Below are 20,706 nucleotides of genomic sequence, written 5' to 3'. Positions count from 1 at the left end.
TCAAATTGAGGCCATCAAGAAGTTCAGGGACGCGTCTCCTGTAAAAACTGGCATTGTGCTGCTCTAATATTAAAGTTGTCTTTTCCAGTTCTCTGGCTGGGGGCGGGGGAAGCTGGGAGAAATGAATTCCTGACACATTTTTCTTTGGGTATTTTTGGCTTGCAGTGCCTGCATCTACCTACAGCCCATCCCCAGGGGCCAATTACAGTCCAGCCCCCTACACCTCCTCCCCTGCCCCCGCCTACACCCCTTCCCCTGCCCCCGCCTACTCCCCCTCCCCAGCACCAGCCTATACCCCCTCGCCAGCCCCAAGCTATAATCCTGCACCCTACAGCGGGGGCCCTGCGGAGTCTGCCAGCCGTCCCCCATGGGTGACAGACGACAGCTTCTCTCAGAAGTTTGCCCCTGGCAAGAGCACCACCACTGTCAGCAAGCAAGGCCTGCACCGAGGGGCCCCTGCCTACAGCACACCACCGGCTCCGCAGGTGTCCCCCCTTGCCAGGGGTACCGTGCAGAGGGCGGAGCGCTTCCCAGCCAGCAGCAGGACTCCGCTCTGTGGCCACTGCAACAGCATCATCCGGTAAGGGCCAGCTGTGCCTCTGTGCTGGGGTGCTGGGACGAGAGGGGGACGGGAAGGCAGATGTAGGGAGAAGGCCGCATGCAGGACAGCCTCAGGTCCCTCTGGCTTGCCATCTGGTCTGACCCTCTCTGAGCTTTAGCTTCCATACCTGTGCGATACCCACTTCCCTGGGGAGTTGGGAGGATTCCACGAGGTGAGTGGGTGAAGCTCCCAGCACGGTGCCTGTGCCAGCACCGCCCCCTTGGGCTAAGGCTGGGTTCTGGGAATTGCAGGTCCGGATGGTAGATTTATTGGGCCTGTTGCAAGCTGGCTGACAGTGCTAGTTTTGACCCATCTTTCCTTCCTTTCGAGATGCTCCTGGGTCTGTCCACAGACAAGCCCGTGCTGCTCAGGGCTTTGGTGGGCATCTGCCACACTAAAAGGAAAACAAGTCATTTCATGCTTAGAGGCCAAGGATCATGGGTGGTACTTGTTTGAATATAGTATGTTTATAGTATGTGCATATGTGTGTGGGGGGTGGGCTTGTGTATATGAAAAATACACTTTTATTTAAAAATAAAGTATCATTAGAAAAAATATAGTCATTAGAGAAGAATTAGAAAATTCAGAAAAGTAAAAATTAAAACATGAAGCGTTTCTTCAGTGCCACTGTCTGACTACTAATCTGGAGACAGGTTTGTGTCCTGGGTCTACCATACTAGCCCTATAGCCTTGAACAACTTACTTAACATCCCTGTACCTCAGTTTCCTTATCTGAAAACGCGTATCATAATAGTACCTGCTTCATAGGATTGTTGTGAGAATGAAACACGCTAAATAATGCAAATTTCTTCTTGAATGGTACCTGGCGCAGAGTAAGCACTTAATAAATGCTAGCCATTAGCACCGTCATCATTGCTCTTCTTACTACAATTATCAGTAGTCAACCTAATGGATATTCCATAACATACTTACCCAGTCCCCTGCTAGTGGATGTTCAAGTCGCTTCCCCACCTCTGTTTGTTGCAAGTGATGAAACAACATCTTTTTGCCTGGAGCTTTATCTGAATTTCCTGTTATTTCGTTAGAACAGTCACAGAAGTTATAGCGTTCTAGGGTCAAAGTGTGAATATTGTTGAGCGTTTTGAAATATCTGGTGTTAAGCTTTGGGGGCTGCCTTAGAGGGGGTACTATTCTCTGCTTCCCCAGGGGCCCCTTTCTGGTAGCCATGGGCCGCTCCTGGCACCCAGAAGAGTTCAACTGTGCCTACTGCAAGACCTCCCTGGCAGACGTGTGTTTTGTGGAGGAGCAGAACAACGTTTACTGTGAGCGGTGTTATGAGCAGTTCTTTGCCCCGGTCTGTGCCAAGTGCAACACCAAAATCATGGGGGTAAGTGGGCTGCATTCCTCTCCTCTGACCCTTGTCTCTTTTCCAACCAATCTCTCCTCCTCCGCAAGGTTGTGGGGTCCTATTTGGAAGCCAAGAAGTTGCTGTGCTAACAGAGCAAGAACAACTCCATTTCTGTCCTAGAAGGGAGTTGGTTTGCCACCAATGAACTAGGGAGTAAATGAACTTGAAGCAAGAGATCCGTGGGCCACATCCCTGGCCACACAGCTTGAAGTGGTGGCAGAGCTTCTGCAAAGCAAGTTACTGCTTCCTAGCCTGACCTCACCGTGCACCTGCATGTGGCTTTGACCCTCGATGCCCCTTTGGTAAAATGGCGATAACACATAGTACTTCCCTCCCAGGTTGGGTGGGAGGGTGAAGCGTCACAGCTTATGGAAGCACGCACAGAACCTGGCACCCAGCAAGTGCTGCACGAGTAGGAGCCTCTCCTCTGCCGCCCCTAGCCTTCTGCGGCGTGTCCAAGGCCCGCTTCTTGGGCTCTCCTGCCCTGCTCCCTGATGGGATGCTCCGGCAGTGACCGGGGCTGGTGTGGAAGTTAAGCCTGCCTTCTTCTCCCTCCTGGACCTTTCTGTCCTGAGCTGAGGCTCTTTTCCCCAGGAAGTGATGCATGCCTTGAGACAGACGTGGCACACCACCTGCTTTGTCTGTGCAGCCTGCAAGAAGCCCTTCGGGAACAGCCTCTTCCACATGGAAGATGGGGAGCCCTACTGTGAGAAAGGTAGGACCTCTGTGCTGTGGGGAGGCCCCACAGTCTGGGAGAAAGGGGTAGGGGTTCCCTTTCGCACACATTCAATCTGTGCTGTTTTCCCTGCACCAAATATGTGGACCACAAGTCGGCATCTTGTGACCGCTTAGGAAACCTTTCAGATGATTTTGATTTGAAGACCACAAGGTCTAGTCTGAAAAGGCTTTGGCGCCGGCCTTTGTCCTAGGTTCTGTTCCAGGCTCCTGTTTCAGGCTGGCTTTGTAACCCTGATTGAGTTACTAAACTTCTCTGAGCCTCACTCTCCCCATCTGTAAGAGGGGGAGATCAACACCTGCCTCCCAGAGTTGTGGTGAGGATTAAACCAAAGAAACTTCGGAACTAGTCAAGTACATGCAGGTCCCCTCCCAGCTCCTGTGATGTTTACCAGACTTTGATGTTCCTTCAGCGTACAGCCAACTCCCTGTCTGAATTCGGAGTTTCTCTGTTCTCCCCAGACGCTATATGTTATCTTATAACTTGGAGTCAATTACGGTAAATTCTGAAGATAAAGCCATCTGTTAGAGTTGGGCATCCTGGCTAACTAACCATTCAGTCACTCACACATTCACACACTCATTTATTCATAGCCTGCCTCTTTCAGATAAGGATTTGAGGCAGGTTCCAACAAAGGTAACAAAAACATGAAAGTTAAGACAATAGAACTAGCAAAGCAGCACCAAGAAGAAGAGGGAAAAGGAAACATGCTGATTATGAAGAATAACAGAGCTGCACTGACTGGGTAGCAAATGTGAGAGCAAAAAGAGAAACACGGTAAGTTAGTTTACTTTAAAACCAGAAAGGAGAAAACATTCCAGTTCTTCAAGGGGAAAAGGAAAACAAAATTAAAATTTTTTTCCCCCTGACAATAAATTATAAAAGAAACTTCTTGGGTTCTGAGGTACTGGTGAATTCTCTTTCCAGCTCTGAGGCTCACTGAATGACTTTAAATAAGTCACTCAGTCATTCTGGCCTCAGAGTTCATATCGGTAAAAGGGAGAAGATAACACCTGTCTTTTCCCTTCTTAGGAGGAAATGGTGATGATTGGTAATTAATAAAAGTGCTGTGGTACCAATACAAATTGCTATTGTTAGTCGACTAAAAGCATTATAACTTTCATAATGTGTGATAAGCCACAATTTATGCGTGAGGCTTGTGAAAGAATGATAGATTAACACTATTACCAGTGCTCCTCTCCCTAGCACCCCCCCCAAAAAGATTTTCAAAAATGATGTTTTGATTAAGAAGACCCAGGAAAGGGATCATCTACTGTTAAGAAAAGACAGCAAGGAAGCAGGTTTAGCCTCAGCCTTAGGCACCCTGAGAGACCCTGACTGAAGGCCCACAGGGGCCACTTCCAGGCTGTGTGACCATGGACAGGATGCTTGCCCTTTCTGAGTCTCTCCTTCTTCACTTAACTCTCAGAGGCTGTTGTGAGGATTAACTGAGATAATGGGTGCACAGCTCTGTAATGGCTCTGGGAGACCCACAGCTCTCCAAGAAGCACAGTTTGAAACTACTTCCTTAAGCAATGGGAGTCACTGTGATGTTTTAAGTAAAGAAATAACACAATTTAATTTTTATTTTAGAAAGAGCATTAGAAATTTAATATGCTTGTTGAATGTGATAAAGGGTGATATTCTTATAAACAAAGTAAAGAAAGGAGAGCTAGATGATCCAATAGTGAGGTAAAGTCAAGCCTGTTGGTTAACCTGCCCTAGAGATAAAATATCAGAGTCAGCCCCTGTCCCCGTACCATGGGACACTGTGTTTGGTTCTGACCTTGTCTTTTTTTTTTTTAATTATCGTGGGGGAAAAAATACACATATAAAATTTACCATCCTAACGGTTTTTTTTTTTTTTTTTGGCTTTTCACTTTTTATTTTATATTGGAGTATCACCGATTAACAATGTTGTGATAGTTTCCGGCGCATAGCAAAGGGACTCAGCCATACATATACATGTATCCATCCTAACCATTTTTAAGTGTACAGTACAGTAGTGTTAAGTATATTCACACTGTTGATTGATCTGAAACAGATCAGAATGTTTTCATCTTGCAAATATGAAGCTCTGTACCAATTAAACAACTCCCCTTTTCCCCTCTCCCTCCAGTCCCAAAGAAAATTATAAAGACCTAATAGGAGAAATAAAGGAAGGAATACATAAATGAGAAACTAGATTATTTTCCTGGTGGGAAAGGCCCATGCACAAACTTTATTTAATACCAATTACATTCCCCTTTTGTAGAATAAATGAGGAAAATACCAGCTTTTAAAAAAAATGTATTAGGGGACTTCCCTGGCAGTCCAGTGGTTAAGACTCTGCGCTTCCAATGCAGGGGGCGTGGCTTCAATCCCTGGTTGGGGAGCTAAGATCCCACAGGCCGTGGGGTGTGGCCAATAAATAAATTAATTACTTTAAAAAAATGTACTAGGGTCACACCTGTGATACCAAATTCATAGTTCATAGCCCCCACTTCATGTTGACTCTCAGCAGGTGGTCTGAGACAGTGACTAGGCATACTGTCCACAAGGAGATCTGAGCAGAAAACCTCTGTAAGAAAAAGCCAACTGTGGCAGAGCTGTGGAGAGACAAGTACACTTCTAGGAGAATGAAGGCTTTGTAAAAGGCATCAAGATTCTTCTAGAAGAATCTGGGAGAGTTCTACAGTGAGTGCAGTGGGAGTGCTGCCCACTACCAGGCCCAGACAACTGGGGCCGAGAAGCACAGGCCTGGCCCGCTGTCTCACCTGTGTGTCTCTGGCTAGGCCCTTCACCTCTTCCAGCCTCATCCGCAAAACAGAACAAAAACAATTTCGCCAAGACTAAGTTTATTCATTAATTTATTGATTCAGTGATTCATCCATTCACTCATTCATTTGACATATGTGTTGGGTACTGACTTGTGTGCCAGGCACTGTGCTGGGAGTACAAAGAAAACTAATACATAGGGCTTCCCTGGTGGTGCAGTGGTTGAGAGTCCGCCTGCCGATGCAGGGGACACGGGTTCGTGCCCCGGTCTGGGAGGATCCCACATGCCATGGAGCGGCTGGGCCCGTGAGCCATGGCCGCTGAGCCTGCGCGTCCGGAGCCTGTGCTCCGCGACGGGAGAGGCCACAACAGTGAGAGGCCCGCGTACCACAAAAAAAAAAGAAAAGAAAAAAAAGAAAACTAATACATAGACCTTGACATTGAGATACTAGCAAATAATACAATCTACGTGAGGATGCTTGGTAAACTGTAAGGCATTATGTAAATAATATTTGGTATTATTATCTCTTTGGCTGGGGGAGGGGAACATGTCCCAACAAAATAGCTCAGGTATTGTTTCTAGTAGTGAAAATTTATTATCAACACAGATGCCCAATGACAGAAGAATGACCAAGCAAAGAACATGCTACAACTCTAAGAAATGTTAAAGGCTCTCACTCTTCCAAAATAAGCAGAGCTGCTGGGAAATAGGATTTTTTTTCTTTTTTGGGATTGGTCTGTTTGGACCGTAAGAGGTGACAGAGCAGAGGAGAAAATCACCCTGCAGAAAGTTAATGACAGTTCCAGAAAGTGTTTGCAGATCAAACCAACACAGGGTGGTGACTAAGCCTGAATTTGCACCACACCAGTGCAAATTATTGGAAAAGGAAAAAACCAATCATGTAACTGAGTATTTTGTCTGCAAGATGACAAGTAACCAATTAGATTTCATCCACTGCCCCCAGCCCAGTGATTTGGGGGGTTGTTCTGACATTGGGTCGATGTGGCTGGGACACTCCTCCCAGCCTGCCTGGATGCCTGGTCCTTACTCTGCCTTTCATTTCAGACTATATCAATCTGTTCAGCACCAAGTGTCACGGTTGCGATTTCCCCGTGGAGGCCGGTGACAAGTTTATCGAAGCCCTGGGGCATACTTGGCACGACACCTGCTTCATTTGCGCAGTATGTTTTTTGCTTGGGGTTCTGACTTTCTGAGAAGAGGCAGGAGGGACCAAGCGGGGCCAGATGACCAACCCTTTACATCCCTTTCAACCCTGGCATTCTAATATTCTGTCATTTTTAAAAGCCGGCAAATACCATGATGCCTCGATATGTCACAGCTGAGCAAAGTTTTATTACTAATAATGATTTATTAACCAATATGGCTTTGTTACTCTCCACTTCATTAAGGACAGAAGAGTGTCTTAGGATCTGGCAAACTAGCAGCTTTCCTCAGCAGTGATGCTCTCAATAGGTGGGAGGAGTGAATGATGTTGGGATTTAATAGGGGCAGGTGGCTTCCCATGGTTATAGGTCATTTAAGATATGATGATGTGATTCAACGGTTTTCCCCTAAATTTTCACCATGAACACTAGATTGGAGCTTATTGACTATGAAAAGCTGAGATAAGTTTTCTTTTGACTGAACCTTTAGAAGGGCTGAGTATCATTGCATTTTCCTAAATGGTCCTATTCTCGATATATAGTTGCCAGGAGATAAGCCCTAGATTAAGTATTAACCATGTGCAGTTTATTTCTGCTGAACAGCCAGGTCATTTTTACCGTGAGATTGACGTTTTCCTTCCAAGGGCTTTGGGCTGGGGAAGGGACAGGGCAATGAGCCTGCCGACATTTAGAGTCTGCGTTAGAATTAGAAAACAGTCGTCCCTGATAAAGCCCTGTAATGTGAATCTATAATTGACTAAACTTTATTTGGGAAAATCAATGTACTACTACTGCTTTTTTTTTTTTTTTACCAGAGTTGCTCAAGGTAAATTTTGGGAACGTGTGAAAGGTCTACATAGTTTAAACTTGAACAATTATTATAGACTTATGACATAGGACAACCATAGTCATAATGTTTACTGCAATTCACTTCAGCTTTTATACTTCATTTCTATATCCCCTCCCATCTGTGGGGTGCATTGTATTCACTCCATATATTAGTTTGCTAGGGCTGCCGTGACAAAGTACCACAATTGAATAGCTTAAACAACAGACGCTTACTCTCTCACAGTTCTGGGGGCTAGAAGTCCAAATTCAAGATGTCAGCAGGGACCTGCTCTCTCTCCTAGCTGCTGGTGGTTGCCAGCCATGCTTGGTGTTTCTTGAATTGTAGCTGCATAACTGCAATCTCTGCCTCCATTGTCAAAAGGCTGCCTTCCCTCTGTGTGTCTGTGTCTTCACATGACACTCTCCTCTGTGCAGGTGTCTGTCTCTGTGTCTCTTCCCTTCTTATAAGGACACTAGTCATATTGGATTAAGGGCCCACCGTACTCCATATGATGTCATCTTAACCTCAGTTTTAATTTAGTCTGCAAAGACCCTATTTCCAAATAAGGTCACTGCTATGTCCCTGTGCTGGATAGGCTGGAGGTACTCGGGGTTGGGACTTTAACATGTGAATTTAGGGCGGCACAGTTCAATCCATAACACTTTTTCCAGCCCTTTGAACAGATTCTCTAATTGCCTTTTAGGGTCCTTAAACTATATCAGGACCTCCCCTCCAAAAAGGGACAACAATATAAATATACCGGCTTTGGGGTTGTCCCCTGAAGAGCCACAGCTCAGCGAGGCACCGTACAGGGCTTTCTGACCCTTACCTTCAAGCCATGGCTTGTCTGATCCTAAGATGCTGCCTGCAAATCTGGTTACCCAGCTTCTAGAAAGATCTAAGAGACTTGGAGGAGGTCCAGGGAAGACAGAGGCGTAGAAGGCCTGCTCTCCAAAGGCAGGCTGATGAGAGGTCTGTGTCACATGGAGAGGGAATCATGCAAAGGTGAGCATGGGTCTGCTCCCTCAAGCTTGCCGTGTTTGGCTGAGTCATGATGGCACAAGTCCCAGAGAGAGACAAGAAGAAGCGGTAAAGCCTGGGGTTGTTCAGGCTGAGATTACAGATAAGTTCCAGTCAGGTGTGAAAGACCCACAGCACTGCCCAGAGGGTCTGCCCAAAGAAACCAGTCAGATCCCGTCCTCTGGAGAATCAGCACAGAGAATCGTTACGCCTTCCCCCAAACTAGCCCTGCGTAGTACTCACTGCCCCATGCAGCTATATCAAAGTGGAATATGGTTTAATTTTTGGAAAGCAATATTTTGATTGGAAAACTTTCAGGGTTTTGTTTTCTTTGTTCCTTTTTCCATCACTTTGTATTTCCAAATCACTTTTAATGAGCATATATTTTCCTGTAACTTAAAAAAAAAAAAAACTAGTAAGAAAGGAAGATCAGGACTAGCTCTTGCAGCTGACATGCTGTTTTCCCATCAGTTAGATCTCAGGGGAGCACATACTTCAGACTAATTCAGTTGAGTTTTGGGAATACAAAAGTCTCCCAGAACAAGTCTCTACCTTCAAGGAATTTAGAATCTTGAAAGGAAAACATAGCTGACATGTATGAGCAATTAATGAACAGAACAAGACAACATCTCTAAAGTCCCAAGCACATAAAATGAAGGCTGAGAAGGACAGTGCGGGTCAGGGTGAGGGTTTACCTCCTGTCTGGCTTTGGCACTTGAGTCCTAATGGAAAGGATGTGAGTCCTACCTTAGTTGGGGAAACATGTCTTACTGGCCCTTCTTCTCCTTTAAGTCTAGTTGGTATCTAGTTGGTGTGGGTACCAGGAAGGGATGTGATGTGGTGTAACTTTTGTGGGCAGTCGAGGGGCCTCTGCAGCTGGCCTATTTCATCGCCTTCCACTCTGTCGTCAGCACTCTATGGCCACCACTCCTTCCCAGCCAGGCCCTGCTGCCACTTGACCACAGAGCCTGGGGGTTGGACCATCCCTGCTGTGCCACTGTGATGGGTAGGTTGGAGGCCTCCTCCACCATGGAGCCCCATTGCATCCCACCTGCAGGCTCCTGGCCCAAGGCACTGAGTACGACCTCTCTATGACAGTTCTTTCCCTCAGTCTCATCTTATCAGTGAGCCACCTCTGAGGCTCTGGCCTTTCCTCACTCCTTGGTCCTCAGTCTCCCAACACCCTCTCCAGCCTGACTCATCCAGAGTTTTCACAAGCAACCAGCACTGTCTCAGACCAGGCAGGGTCTCCTAGCCAGAGCCCCGGCTGTTGACCAGCAGCTCCTTGCCAACTCATTCCAGAGCTGCCTTCCTGTCTCTCCCAAAACCCATCCTCACCAGTTGGATCTTGGGTGCCACCATCTTAGACTTGTCTCCAAGTTGTCACCACAGCTTGAGGCCACCACAGGAGCCTGGTTACACTCAATATCACTGCATCTACCTGGGATGTTTTGAGACACTTTCTCAGGTCATTGGCTTCCAGAGCCCATTGGCAGCCCTGTGTGATCTCAGGTATAACGTCCTCAACTGGGCCATCAGGGCCTCACACTTGGGACCACCATGATGCCACTTTTCTTTCCAGCTTTCTTGGAGCAGACACGTGCTCAGTGGCCCAAGCTCATCTCGGAAGGGTGATTTCTGTATCCTCATGCTTACCTCTACCTGGGAATTCCACCTGCACTTCCTCTCATGTCAATGTCCTGGATGTGGTCCCCAATTCTGCTCCCCACTAGAGATCTTCAGTGCCCTCTCTGAGGCTAGGGCCTGTCCCAGCCTATGTGACTTCCCAGCTGACTGGCAACTGGCAGATTGCCCACCCAGGACCAGACCTCATACTGGTAGTCCAGCAAGCTTAGTGAACTACCTCGATACAAGTCCGTAAACCCAGAACAATTTCAAGTAAACATAGCCCCTCTCTGCTATGAGGTGTGGGGAGAATGAGCTTAGAACTGGAGTCTCGCAGACCTGAATATGGATGCCCAGGTTCTACAACTTTCTAGGTCTGTGACTTGAGCAAGACACTTGGGCTCTTTGAGCCTCAGCTTTCAATTGTGAAATGGGGAACAGTCATACCTATTCCGTAAAGTTTTTGTGGGAATTAAATGAGACCATGTAGGGACCTCCCTGGCGGTGCAGTGGTTAAGAATCTGCCTGCCAATGCAAGGGACACAGGTTCGATCCCTGGTCTGGGAAGGTCCCACATGCTGCGGGGTGACTGGACCTGTGTGCCACAACTACTGAGCCTGTGCTATAGAGCCCACTTGCCACAACTTCTGAGCCCGCATGCTACAACTACAGAAGCTCGTGCACCTAGAGCCTGTGCTCTGCAACAAAAAGAAGCCACCGCAATGAGAAGCCTGTGCACCACAACGAAGAGTAGCCCCTGCTCACTGCAACTCGAGAAAGCCTGCATGCAGCAACAAAGACCCAACACAGTCAAAAATAAAATAAGATTAAAAAAAAAAAATGAGACCATGTATACAGAGTGTCTGGCATCATACTCGACCCGCAGTAGTCTCAACAAATATTACTGATCTCCCTTCTTTTTGTTTTGTCAGCATCTTCAGACTGCACTCATATGTTGTCATCATGGGGATATATAATTTTGCCTCCTTTTTTTTTCAGTCAGTGTTTTCCTGCACACACTTTGCCATATTTGATTTATTTTTTTGTGGTGGCCTGTCATTGGAAAAATGCACCTTAAAAATTAACTTAATCATCTCCCCATTGAGAGAAATATTAGTAGTTTTTCAGTTTGTAGTTGAGCATATGTTGCTTTCCTGTTCTGTGCAATAGTTGCTGCAAGATGAAATTCTCCAGAGTGGTGTTACTGGGGTACAGGGCAGGCACATCTTCATGGCTTCTCTTCAGTGTTGCCACATCCCCTGCAGAAGGCCGTGCTGATTCATGTGTCCCTAGCAGTGACAAGTAGGCCTGATCGGCCTGATCCCCTTTTGGCATTGCTGACTTTTGACTGATTACTTTTTTTTTTCATTTTCTGGCTCCAGTCATATAAGGTTAAAGGTGACAAGCTATTGAGGCTTTTTGTTTTATTTATTTTGCTAGATTAACAGGTGTCTAGTGATATCTCATGGAGGTTTTAATTACTTTTTCCTTTAATTATTAGTGAGGATCATTTTTCTGACATTTTATATTTCTTTAGGTGTTAATCACTTCTGTGGATATTGACTTACGAATTTGTATTGGTTCCTTATAAATTTTGGATAGTTGATCAGTTGATCACCTTATTGTGTATATGTTCCGTATTCCATTAATTAAATTTAATTTAACTTGAGTTTATTCCATGTTCCTTTTTGGAAATCTTGATTTTTAGATAGCTCAACGCGTCTACACTGCTTTAGCTGTCAAGCACTTGTGGTAGGGAGAAGCAGGCTGTTGCCTTTTCTCCCATCTGCCTGTGACAGCACTTTGTCTTAAAGGGGTGGCTGAAATCTTTTGTTTGTGTCCCCCTGCCTCATGGGCTGTCTCATGCCTATCTGTTCTCTGTCCCAGGTCTGCCACGTGAACCTGGAGGGGCAGCCATTCTACTCCAAGAAGGACAAACCCTTGTGCAAGAAGCATGCACACGCCATCAACGTGTAGGGAGCCCAGGGTGTCTGCTGGCAACGAAGGATTCAAGGAGGCTGATGTTTCTTTTTGGGGGGAAAAGGGAGAAGACAGGAAGTGACTGAGCCCTTTTGAAGTATAATTTTAGTCCTTTCTTCTGCACACAGATTGTGTATTTGCATAGTTCAGACTAGAAGCCAAATGAAGATTCCTGAACCAAGCTAGTAATTAATCCAAGACTGGAATTGTACTCCAAACACTGAGGACAGAGTTCCAAGAACTCAAAAGTGAAAAAGAAAAAGTAACTTTCCCCACGCGATACACTTCCCTGAGGTCACCAGAGCAGGGACAGAGCTCAGAGCAGTCATGGAGAATCTGAAGCATTCTGCGGAGTTCTTTAGAGCTCCTCCAGCAAACAAAATGAAGTGCCAAACAGCCCTCGCTGCAGGATATTTTTAGAGCCATAGCTGAGCGCTTGTTAGCTAAGACCGATTGGGCTTTCCTCACCAAAAAAGGAAGTGTTATTCCATTACTCGCGTCATGGAGCTACCTCTGCGCATCAGACTTCAGACCTTGCACAGGCTTGAACATTCTCAAGGGAGCCCAGACCTCGGAGGGATGTCTTCTGGGAGCCTCTGGGCAATCGACAGGGCTTCAGGAAAGGGTCGGGCTCACACCACAGACAGCTGAAGAAAGAAGGGCTCTTCAGCTACCCTCTTTCAGTCTGAAACATCCAATGTCCCCAGAAAGCTTAGCTTCTTTTTGAGTTGTGGTGGGAAGGTGGAATTGGGTTTTTCCAGTTTTGCTTTGCTGTTTGTGAGAGGAGATTTTAAAACGACTCTGGGCTGTGTTTGGCCTCTGTTTGGCTTTACGAGGTTCGTTAGCATGAACGTCTGGTCTTGTGCATGTGTTTCATTCCCAATACTATGACTGCTCACTGCTGAAGTCTTCCTCAGCACCCCTCCCCCCAACAGGCTTAGTGACCTGTGGAAAAGAAGAGAGAGACAGTGTCTGAAACAGGATGGCAGAAGAGGCTGAGAACATGCCCAAACTCTGGGTAGGGAAGAGGAACCTTCCTTTCTGCCAACCTCAGTAAGAACGCACGAGCTGGCAGGACCTCCCACTTGAGAGCTGCTCCATCCTTCTCGTATCTTCCTTTAAAAGCAGTACACTGATTATATACAATTGTGTTGACTGCTGGAAGGGAAAGATGATATATGATATATACACGTTTGCCATTTTGGCCAATATTTTGAAAAAGTATGAGCTGAGTTGATCTAGCAATTATTTAAGCATTTATTGAAATAGACTTGGGTCTTCAAACTTCCTTAAAGTATTAGTGATAGTTTGAGTTAAGCAAGCATTTTAAAGCTGTTTGGTGATAAAGAGAGAAGCTTAGTTTTTGAGGTTGGAAGTGGTATAGTCTCTTTCCCTTTTAGGAAGCGCTGTTATTATGCTCATTGAACATGGCCTTGAAGCAGGTGGTTTGAGTGGATGTTTCTCCCTTGAGCACAATATTTAGGCTCTCTTCCAAATCACTGCTACTCTCTCCTCACTCCTGTTTTGGATTTTCTCTTTGCATGTTTGAAATGTTTTATGAGAATGCATTAGAATACTTTTTCTTCTGAGAACTGAGGCTTCCAGGGGACTGCCTTTCTACCTGAGGGAGAAGGAAGCAGCTAGATGTGTCTCTAACAAAAGGCCCGAGGTTTTTTTCCCAAGGGTGAAGTCACCAACATCCCCCAGGGAGCACCAGGAGGGACATAAGCATGCTCCTACCACAGGACCCTTCTTTACTTCTGGTGCAGGGAAAAAGTCAATATAAAGCACCAGGCAGGGTAAAATCTGCAGGGAGTGCCTGGAGATTTTTCAAGAGTTGCAAACAAGCATTCTTTTATTTTTGGAAAGTTCAAATATACAGGAACAAGGAGGTTGCTGACTGTACAGAAAGGCTCTGGCAGGTTTTCTCTTAAAAAACAAAAATAACAAAAAAAACCCCACAGCTTTTAAATTATCAGGGACTGGTCTCAAGGAAAGGGAAAAAATTTCCCTAGAGTTGTTTCCAAAAATATCGTTTAAAAGATTTTACACACACATACACACAAGTGTGCCCGTTAAAACGTGTATGATCATGAAAAAGAAAAGTAAAATCTCAAAGGAGAACTTCGTCATCGTCATTTATTAAATCGTTTTTTCTGCATTTCAGAGCTAGTGTAGATTCTGAGGGACTCTTTTATTTACCAAAACACAAAATCAACAACAACGGCAACAAACATTTTAAAGGTAGCAGGAAAAGGAGGTAGTTCTGAATATGGTTCCCTCGATGTTTGTAAGTTTGGCGTAGCGTTGGGTTAAGGTTGTGTCTATTTCAAGTTAACATCGTGTATGTCGTACAACACCAAACACAATTTTTAATAGTTCATGGTGGGGAGTACACTTTGGATCTACAGTTCTTGTCTCCTCATTGTTGACATTCATTTAACATTTATAAACATTAACTTTTTGCAACTGAGTGACTTATGTCTGCAGTGTTTGTGTTAGGAATCTAGCTTTTATAATGTTAACTTTTCAACCGAAGTACTCTTGCTTCGGGATATTTTTTTAAATTTTTAACATTTCAGAAGTGGAATATAGTGTGTTAGAAGTGTGCGCAAAAATATTTTGCATGTTTTTTTTTTTTTTGGCCTGTGTGAATTCTTTTTAGCAAAATAAAACCCTAAAACGGATGTGCAAATACAGATTTTTCTGTGTAAAGTTTCTTCATGTGACAACCAAAAGTAGGTTATTTCTATATGGCTGCAAATAAAAGTTTGAGACAAAACAAAATGCCCTAAGGAGAAGAAACATATAACTCACTTGCTCTTTTGGCTATGTGGCCCAACAGCAGTTTAATCGTCTTGTTTAAACAGACAAGGATATGCGGATAATACAAATGTTTTGCATACAAAATGAATTTACCAAGTAAATAATAACCTGAAGACCAGGCTTGGCCTTTTCCTTTGGAAAGATTTATTTATTTAGCTACTTTAGATTTATTTAGATAGTTCAGTTTGTTTTTTTTTTCTGTTCTAAATGACTTGATTTCTAGAAAAGTTGCTCTATTTTCTTCCATATCTTTTGTCTTGAAATAAGCTAGAGTAAAATCCTCTCACGGCATTTTTTTAAAATAATGAAGACCCCTCGGAGGGTACTATGTTTAACACAACCAATTCATTCTTTTTCAAGGTATTCTATTCCTAGGCATTACTTTAAAAGAAAGGGATATTTTTCATAATTTATTTGATTTTTTAGTACCCGAATCAGATTTTCAAAGAGAAATAAAATCTTTTTATTTTAGTACTTTGTAAAGCTATAGCAATTTTTCTAGTTGCAAAGAGATGAAATAAATATTTGACTGTAAGTGAAGGACTTCACTTTTGGTAGAAGAATACATTTTATTTTTCCTATAAGACTTTTGAAAAAAAATGTCAAAGTTGTTCATCAAGCAGTTCTGGATGAATATGGGCAAAGGTTGTATGCAGGGAATTCCCTGGCAGTCCAGTGGTTAGGACTCTGTGCTTCCACTACAGGGGGACCAAGTTTGATCCCTGGTGGGGGAATTAAGATCCCGCAGATCCCTCAAATCCCGCAAGCCGCGACTCACGGCCAAGAAAAAAAAAAACAGTGTTATGCAGTTGTCTAAAGTCTGGGAAACATTAGTTCTGTGTGGATACAGCACAGTGTTGTTTTCTGAAATCTGGGAAACACAGACCTATTCTTGTATATACACTCACACAAACTGCACACACACTTTGTGTTTACTTAATTGGAATCATACCATATATACTGTTCTGAGATTTGCCTTCTTTTTAAAACAGTGTATTTTTTAAACTACGAACTTCACTGTTTGATCCTACTTAAACCTCTCTAAAATATATTTTAAAGGTTATCTGAGTAATAATGATCATGAGGGCTCCATCTACAGTTAGGCATTAGATTGGAGAGATTTAGAACCGAAATGACAAAAGGATGCCATCCTTGTTATCGCTTAGCTGGGATCTGTGTTCCTTTTTTCATGAACTAATTCTATTAAAAAAAAAACAAAACATCTTATTAAGAAAATTCTTCAAGGACCTACTGTATAGTACAGGGAACTATATTCAATATCTTGTAATAATCTACAATGGAAAAGAATCTGAAAAAGAATATAAATACATATAACTGAGTCACTTTGCTCTACACATGTAACACTGCAAATCAACTATACTTCAATTCAAAAAAATGTTTAATGTAAAAAAAAGCAGAAGTTCTTACAGACTACCTTTCCATTTGCAAGTCAGTTATCCCCTTACCTCTCTCTAGTTCAAAGTCTACTGATGCATAAAGATAGGTATAAAGAGACTATTTCAAAATAGTTTTTAGATTCAGGGGAGAAGTCAGCTAACAGAGGTTTTCTCTTTTACTTCTAATGAAGTACTTGGGAATGCTAAAGGGTCCTAGCATTTGTGGAAGGAAGTTGGTACAAGGTGCCCAGCATGTGCCTGTAGGAGAAGATGGAACGCAGGTAGTGAGGGTGAGTCTACCTCGCATGGAGTCATCACTACAGAGACCCCTGCGGACCCTCCTCTCATACTTGTGACTTTCTGGTGAGCTGTAGGGTAGGGAGATATTGGAGAAAGGTAGGCACAGGTTTTGTGGAGCCATCTTTAAGAAAAAGAATATAAAATTTCAAACACAAAATTAACTACAAAGGGGCTTCCCCGGTGGCGTAGTGGTTGGGAGTCCGCCTGCCGATGCAGGGGACACGGGTTCGTGCCCCAGTCCGGGAGGATCCCGCGTGCCGCGGGGCGGCTGGGCCCGTGAGCCATGGTCGCTGGGCCTGCGCGTCCGGAGCCTGTGCTCCGCAACGAGAGAGGCCACAACAGTGAGAGGCCCGCGTACCGCAAAAAAAAAAAAAAAAAAAAAAAAAAATTAACTACAAAACTGAGTATTTATTTAGAATGACAAGAAAGAATCACAACAAATTCCTGGAATCATGGCTCTCTGTGTCTTTCTTCTGAAATCTCTTAGGCAAACTTATCAGAAAAGCTTACATAAGAATGCTGCGATTGCAACCTGACTTCCCCTCTCAACCTAGAACATTTCAAGGAACTCTCAGCATAAAGAGGGGCCTTTGAAAGTGCAGGACCCTGAAACTTAAGCTTCATTAGTTTCCCAGTAAATATACTCCAGACCCAGGCCAACAGAAAGAAGTACACAGCCATTTGGGGATCCCGATTCCCTGGCTCATGCTCTAAGTTAGGGATTGGCAACATTTGTCCAGGACCAGGTTCTGTCTCCAGAACCAGGATCAAGACATGCCTCAGAGTTGGGAGAACAAATCAGATTACTGAGTGAAGCAAGACTTGAAATGGGTCCTGACTCTGCAGCTCACACTCCTAACGGGTGGTTATCTTTCTCCACCTTCTAGTTGAATTATCTCTATTTTATAAGCCCAGGTGTAATGGGAAGGTCACCAAGACAGTAAGGAAGCCATTGGATGGTATGGTAATATTAGGTTGGAGGTCTAGGAGGAAGGACCAGGGTGCTGCAGAAGAAGCTCCAGGCAGTGGCTGAGACTTGAGCCGTGGGTACCATGTCCATTTTAGGTTGCTTGGAATGACTGAAATGACCAGAATCATCTCTTAGCTTGTAGATTAATGACTAGAATGTGACTTTAGCGAAAAGTAAAGAAGCTTTTTTCCATGCACCTTCTATGTGCCAAGCGCAATTCACTTTGTGAATCTTTTCTCATTGAGTCTTCACAACCCTACCAGGTTGGGAAGACAAAGTTCAGATAGTTTAATACCTTTCCCAAAAGTACAGCTAAGATTGTGATCTAACAGGCACTCGATGTGAAGTCCTGTCAGTTAAACAATTTCAAAGTTCCTCTCCTTGGTGGAAATACTATAGTTTCCCCAAAGTACTGGAGGAAGACAGAGAGTTGGGTTCAGCTCCATAAACTTGCATGGAGCCTCTCCTCTGAGCCAGGCCTCATGCTAAGTAGCTAAATTTTGTGATTCAGAGGCAAATAAGGCACAATCCCTGCCCTAACAGAGCTCACGGTCTGCTGTGAGAAACAGACTAGTTACTGTGTGATTTCACTATCATATGGCAATAAATGTTTCTCCGACTTCTCTGAAAAGCAGACCTAAAAGCAAAGGACAATGAACATATGTCTTCTAGGAACCCTCTACAATTGTGATTTTTTTTTTTTTTTTTTTTTTTGGCCGCACTGCACAGCTTGCGGGATCTTTGTTCCCCAACCAGGGATCCAACCCGTGCCCCTTGCAGTGGAGGCACAGAGTCCTAACCACTGGACCACCAGGGAATTCCCTGAAATTTCTTATGTAATCTAATATTTTGCCTTTAAAAAATATATATATATGCCCTTTGTTTTATTTATTATTAGATAAAATTGATGCTGTGGAGAAGATGCCTTATAACATCCCACACTCCATGCCCAATGCTGGGTACCCTGGTTTGAGAAGTAGAATGCAACGTAAATGATAGGACAGAAACAAGCTTGGGGTGCCACGGGACTACTCGGGAGGGACACTTAATCAGCTTGGGAGTGGGCAGCGAAGGCTTTCTAGAGAAGGAAATTCCTGAGCCAGGGCTGGAACGAAGAACTGGAGCCCACCCCAAGCTGAAGCAAAACTCATATACTAATTACTGAACTGCACTGGGCTGTGTTTGAAGTAAGGCTCATTAAGAGTTTTACAGTTTGTTTTCCTTCCCCTTCAATAGAACACCAATGGACCAATCACTTCCTAGAACGAAAAGGAAAGGTAAGTGAAATTAATTGAGTGTGGATTCTGTGCCAACTGTTTTCCAAATACTCTCAGTTAATTCTCACATCTGCCTCATTAGATTGGTATTATTTATCCTCATTTTATAGATGAAGAAACTGGGATTCAGAGAGGGTGACAAACTGCCCAAGGTCAAAAATTAGGAAGTTCAGCCAGAATTTTGACTCCAAAGTTGGTGTTCTTCCCACCATTTAATGTTGCTTAGCTTGTATCTGAAGTGTCTCTCTACTTGGCGGGTGCAGTAGCAGTCAAGGAAATTGTGGATTGGCTTCAAGTTTCAAGGACAAAAGGAAAGAAAAACAGAGGCTTTCCATGATCTCTTGACCCTCTCCTTTGGTCATGGAAAGTTCTGGAAGGGGACTTTTGGGATACTCCTTTGGCTGGCATTGCAGCACCCTACCTCACCAAGCCAGATCTGCTGAATCTGGACTTGGAGAAATAAGGGTTCATGGGACATCCTTTGGGAGTGTTCACTGAGGTCTGCTTTATACAGTTTATAATTTGCGGTAAACAGCTTGCTGTTCCTAATTAAACCTGTATGATCATGCCTGAACTTTTAGGAAACAAGGATTTCTTTTTTATGGTTCTCTTTTTGGTGGTAAAAATAGAGCTCTCCTCAGCTCCATGAGCCTCCTTAACCTGTTGGGCCTTGATTCTGAGACTCTGAACTATAGTCTAGAAATGCATGGATCCTGACAAAATGCCCAAGAAATGCCTGGGTGAGACAATTGCTAGTGATCGTGAACCATCTCTTCCAGATGGATGTTCTGTGATTCTATCTGGCAGGATTCTAGGACAGGTTCTCTGATGCTTTTCATGCTAGGATAGAAGGGAATACAGATCTCGCAACTAAAAGCTGTTGGCTGAGTTTAATTTTTAAAGAAACAGTTGCTCAAAATGACTACTTCCTCTCTTTAAAGGCAGGGGCTGGATAAAACCACCTTAGTTTGAAACTGGTGACAAAAAAAATGAATGGGTTTAAGTATCTTAAATGTGATTTTTACTAATTAAGAAAGGAATATGTGCTTATTGAATAAACCCCCCCCAAAACACATATAAATAGGAAGAAGAAAAAAGTAATCATGGTCCCACTACCTGGAGATGCCACAAACACTATTAACATTTTGGTCAGTTTTCTACCGTTAAGAAATATACATATATATCTATTTATTTTATTGTGGTAAGAACGCATCTTACATAACTGTAACCTTATACCTGTTGAACAGCAACCCCCCTATTTCTGGTGCTCTACATGTTCAGAGAAACTTGTCAAGTAACAAACTGTAGAGATGATCCTGAAAGTAGCCTTTCTACCACTTGTCTTGAATGGTGAGCACAGAAATATCAATTCAGAAGATGGGCTCAGATGCTGTTCAGGAGGCCTGAACAGAGCAGGTCAGTTTATAGCAACACTGTCCAATAGAACCTTCTGTGAAAATGGACATGTTCTATCACTGCACTCTTCCCATATGGTAGCCACTAACCTCATGTGGCTGTTGAGCTCTTAGTGGGCTGAGACTGAGAAACTGAATTTAAAATTTTAATTTCATTTTAACTGATTCAGAATTTACATAGCCACACATGGCAAGTGGCTATTGCATACTGGACAGTGCAGGTCTATACAGAGGATTTATAAAAGAGTCACTTGCTGGTCTCAGAGTAAACGGTGGGCAGGGATTGAAAGCTGGCACTGAAAATGCCTCTGTCATTTCAAGTAATAACAGAACTCGGAATATCTCTCAGCAGTGAGAAAGGCCACTCCAAGAAAACGTACAGAGATGGGCTCACAATTAGTCTCAGAAAAGGAAGTCAGTCATTAGCTACCTTCTGACA

General features: G+C 44.0%; 1 protein-coding gene across 4 annotated transcripts in view; it reads left to right on the top strand.

Moving 5' to 3' along the window:
- LDB3 (LIM domain binding 3) overlaps positions 1–14,769 on the top strand; it is a 58,149-nt gene extending 43,380 nt beyond the window's left edge. For 3 of the 4 annotated variants that reach the window (XM_019925746.3, XM_033842044.2, XM_073793381.1), the window contains 5 exons: positions 166–580; positions 1,769–1,949; positions 2,565–2,685; positions 6,530–6,645; positions 11,990–14,769. In XM_019925746.3, coding sequence (XP_019781305.2) covers positions 166–580; positions 1,769–1,949; positions 2,565–2,685; positions 6,530–6,645; positions 11,990–12,079 — 923 coding nt within the window. In that variant the 3' untranslated portion in view covers positions 12,080–14,769. Of the gene's footprint in view, positions 1–165; positions 581–1,768; positions 1,950–2,017; positions 2,519–2,564; positions 2,686–6,529; positions 6,646–11,989 lie in introns of those variants that run through there. The other variant, XM_073793382.1, reaches the window with a different exon arrangement.
- Positions 14,770–20,706: the final 5,937 nt, after the last annotated feature.

Source organism: Tursiops truncatus, chromosome 16 (assembly GCF_011762595.2).
Source record: "Tursiops truncatus isolate mTurTru1 chromosome 16, mTurTru1.mat.Y, whole genome shotgun sequence".
NCBI lineage: Eukaryota > Metazoa > Chordata > Mammalia > Artiodactyla > Delphinidae > Tursiops > Tursiops truncatus.
This window is presented reverse-complemented; position numbering and strand designations above follow the sequence as displayed.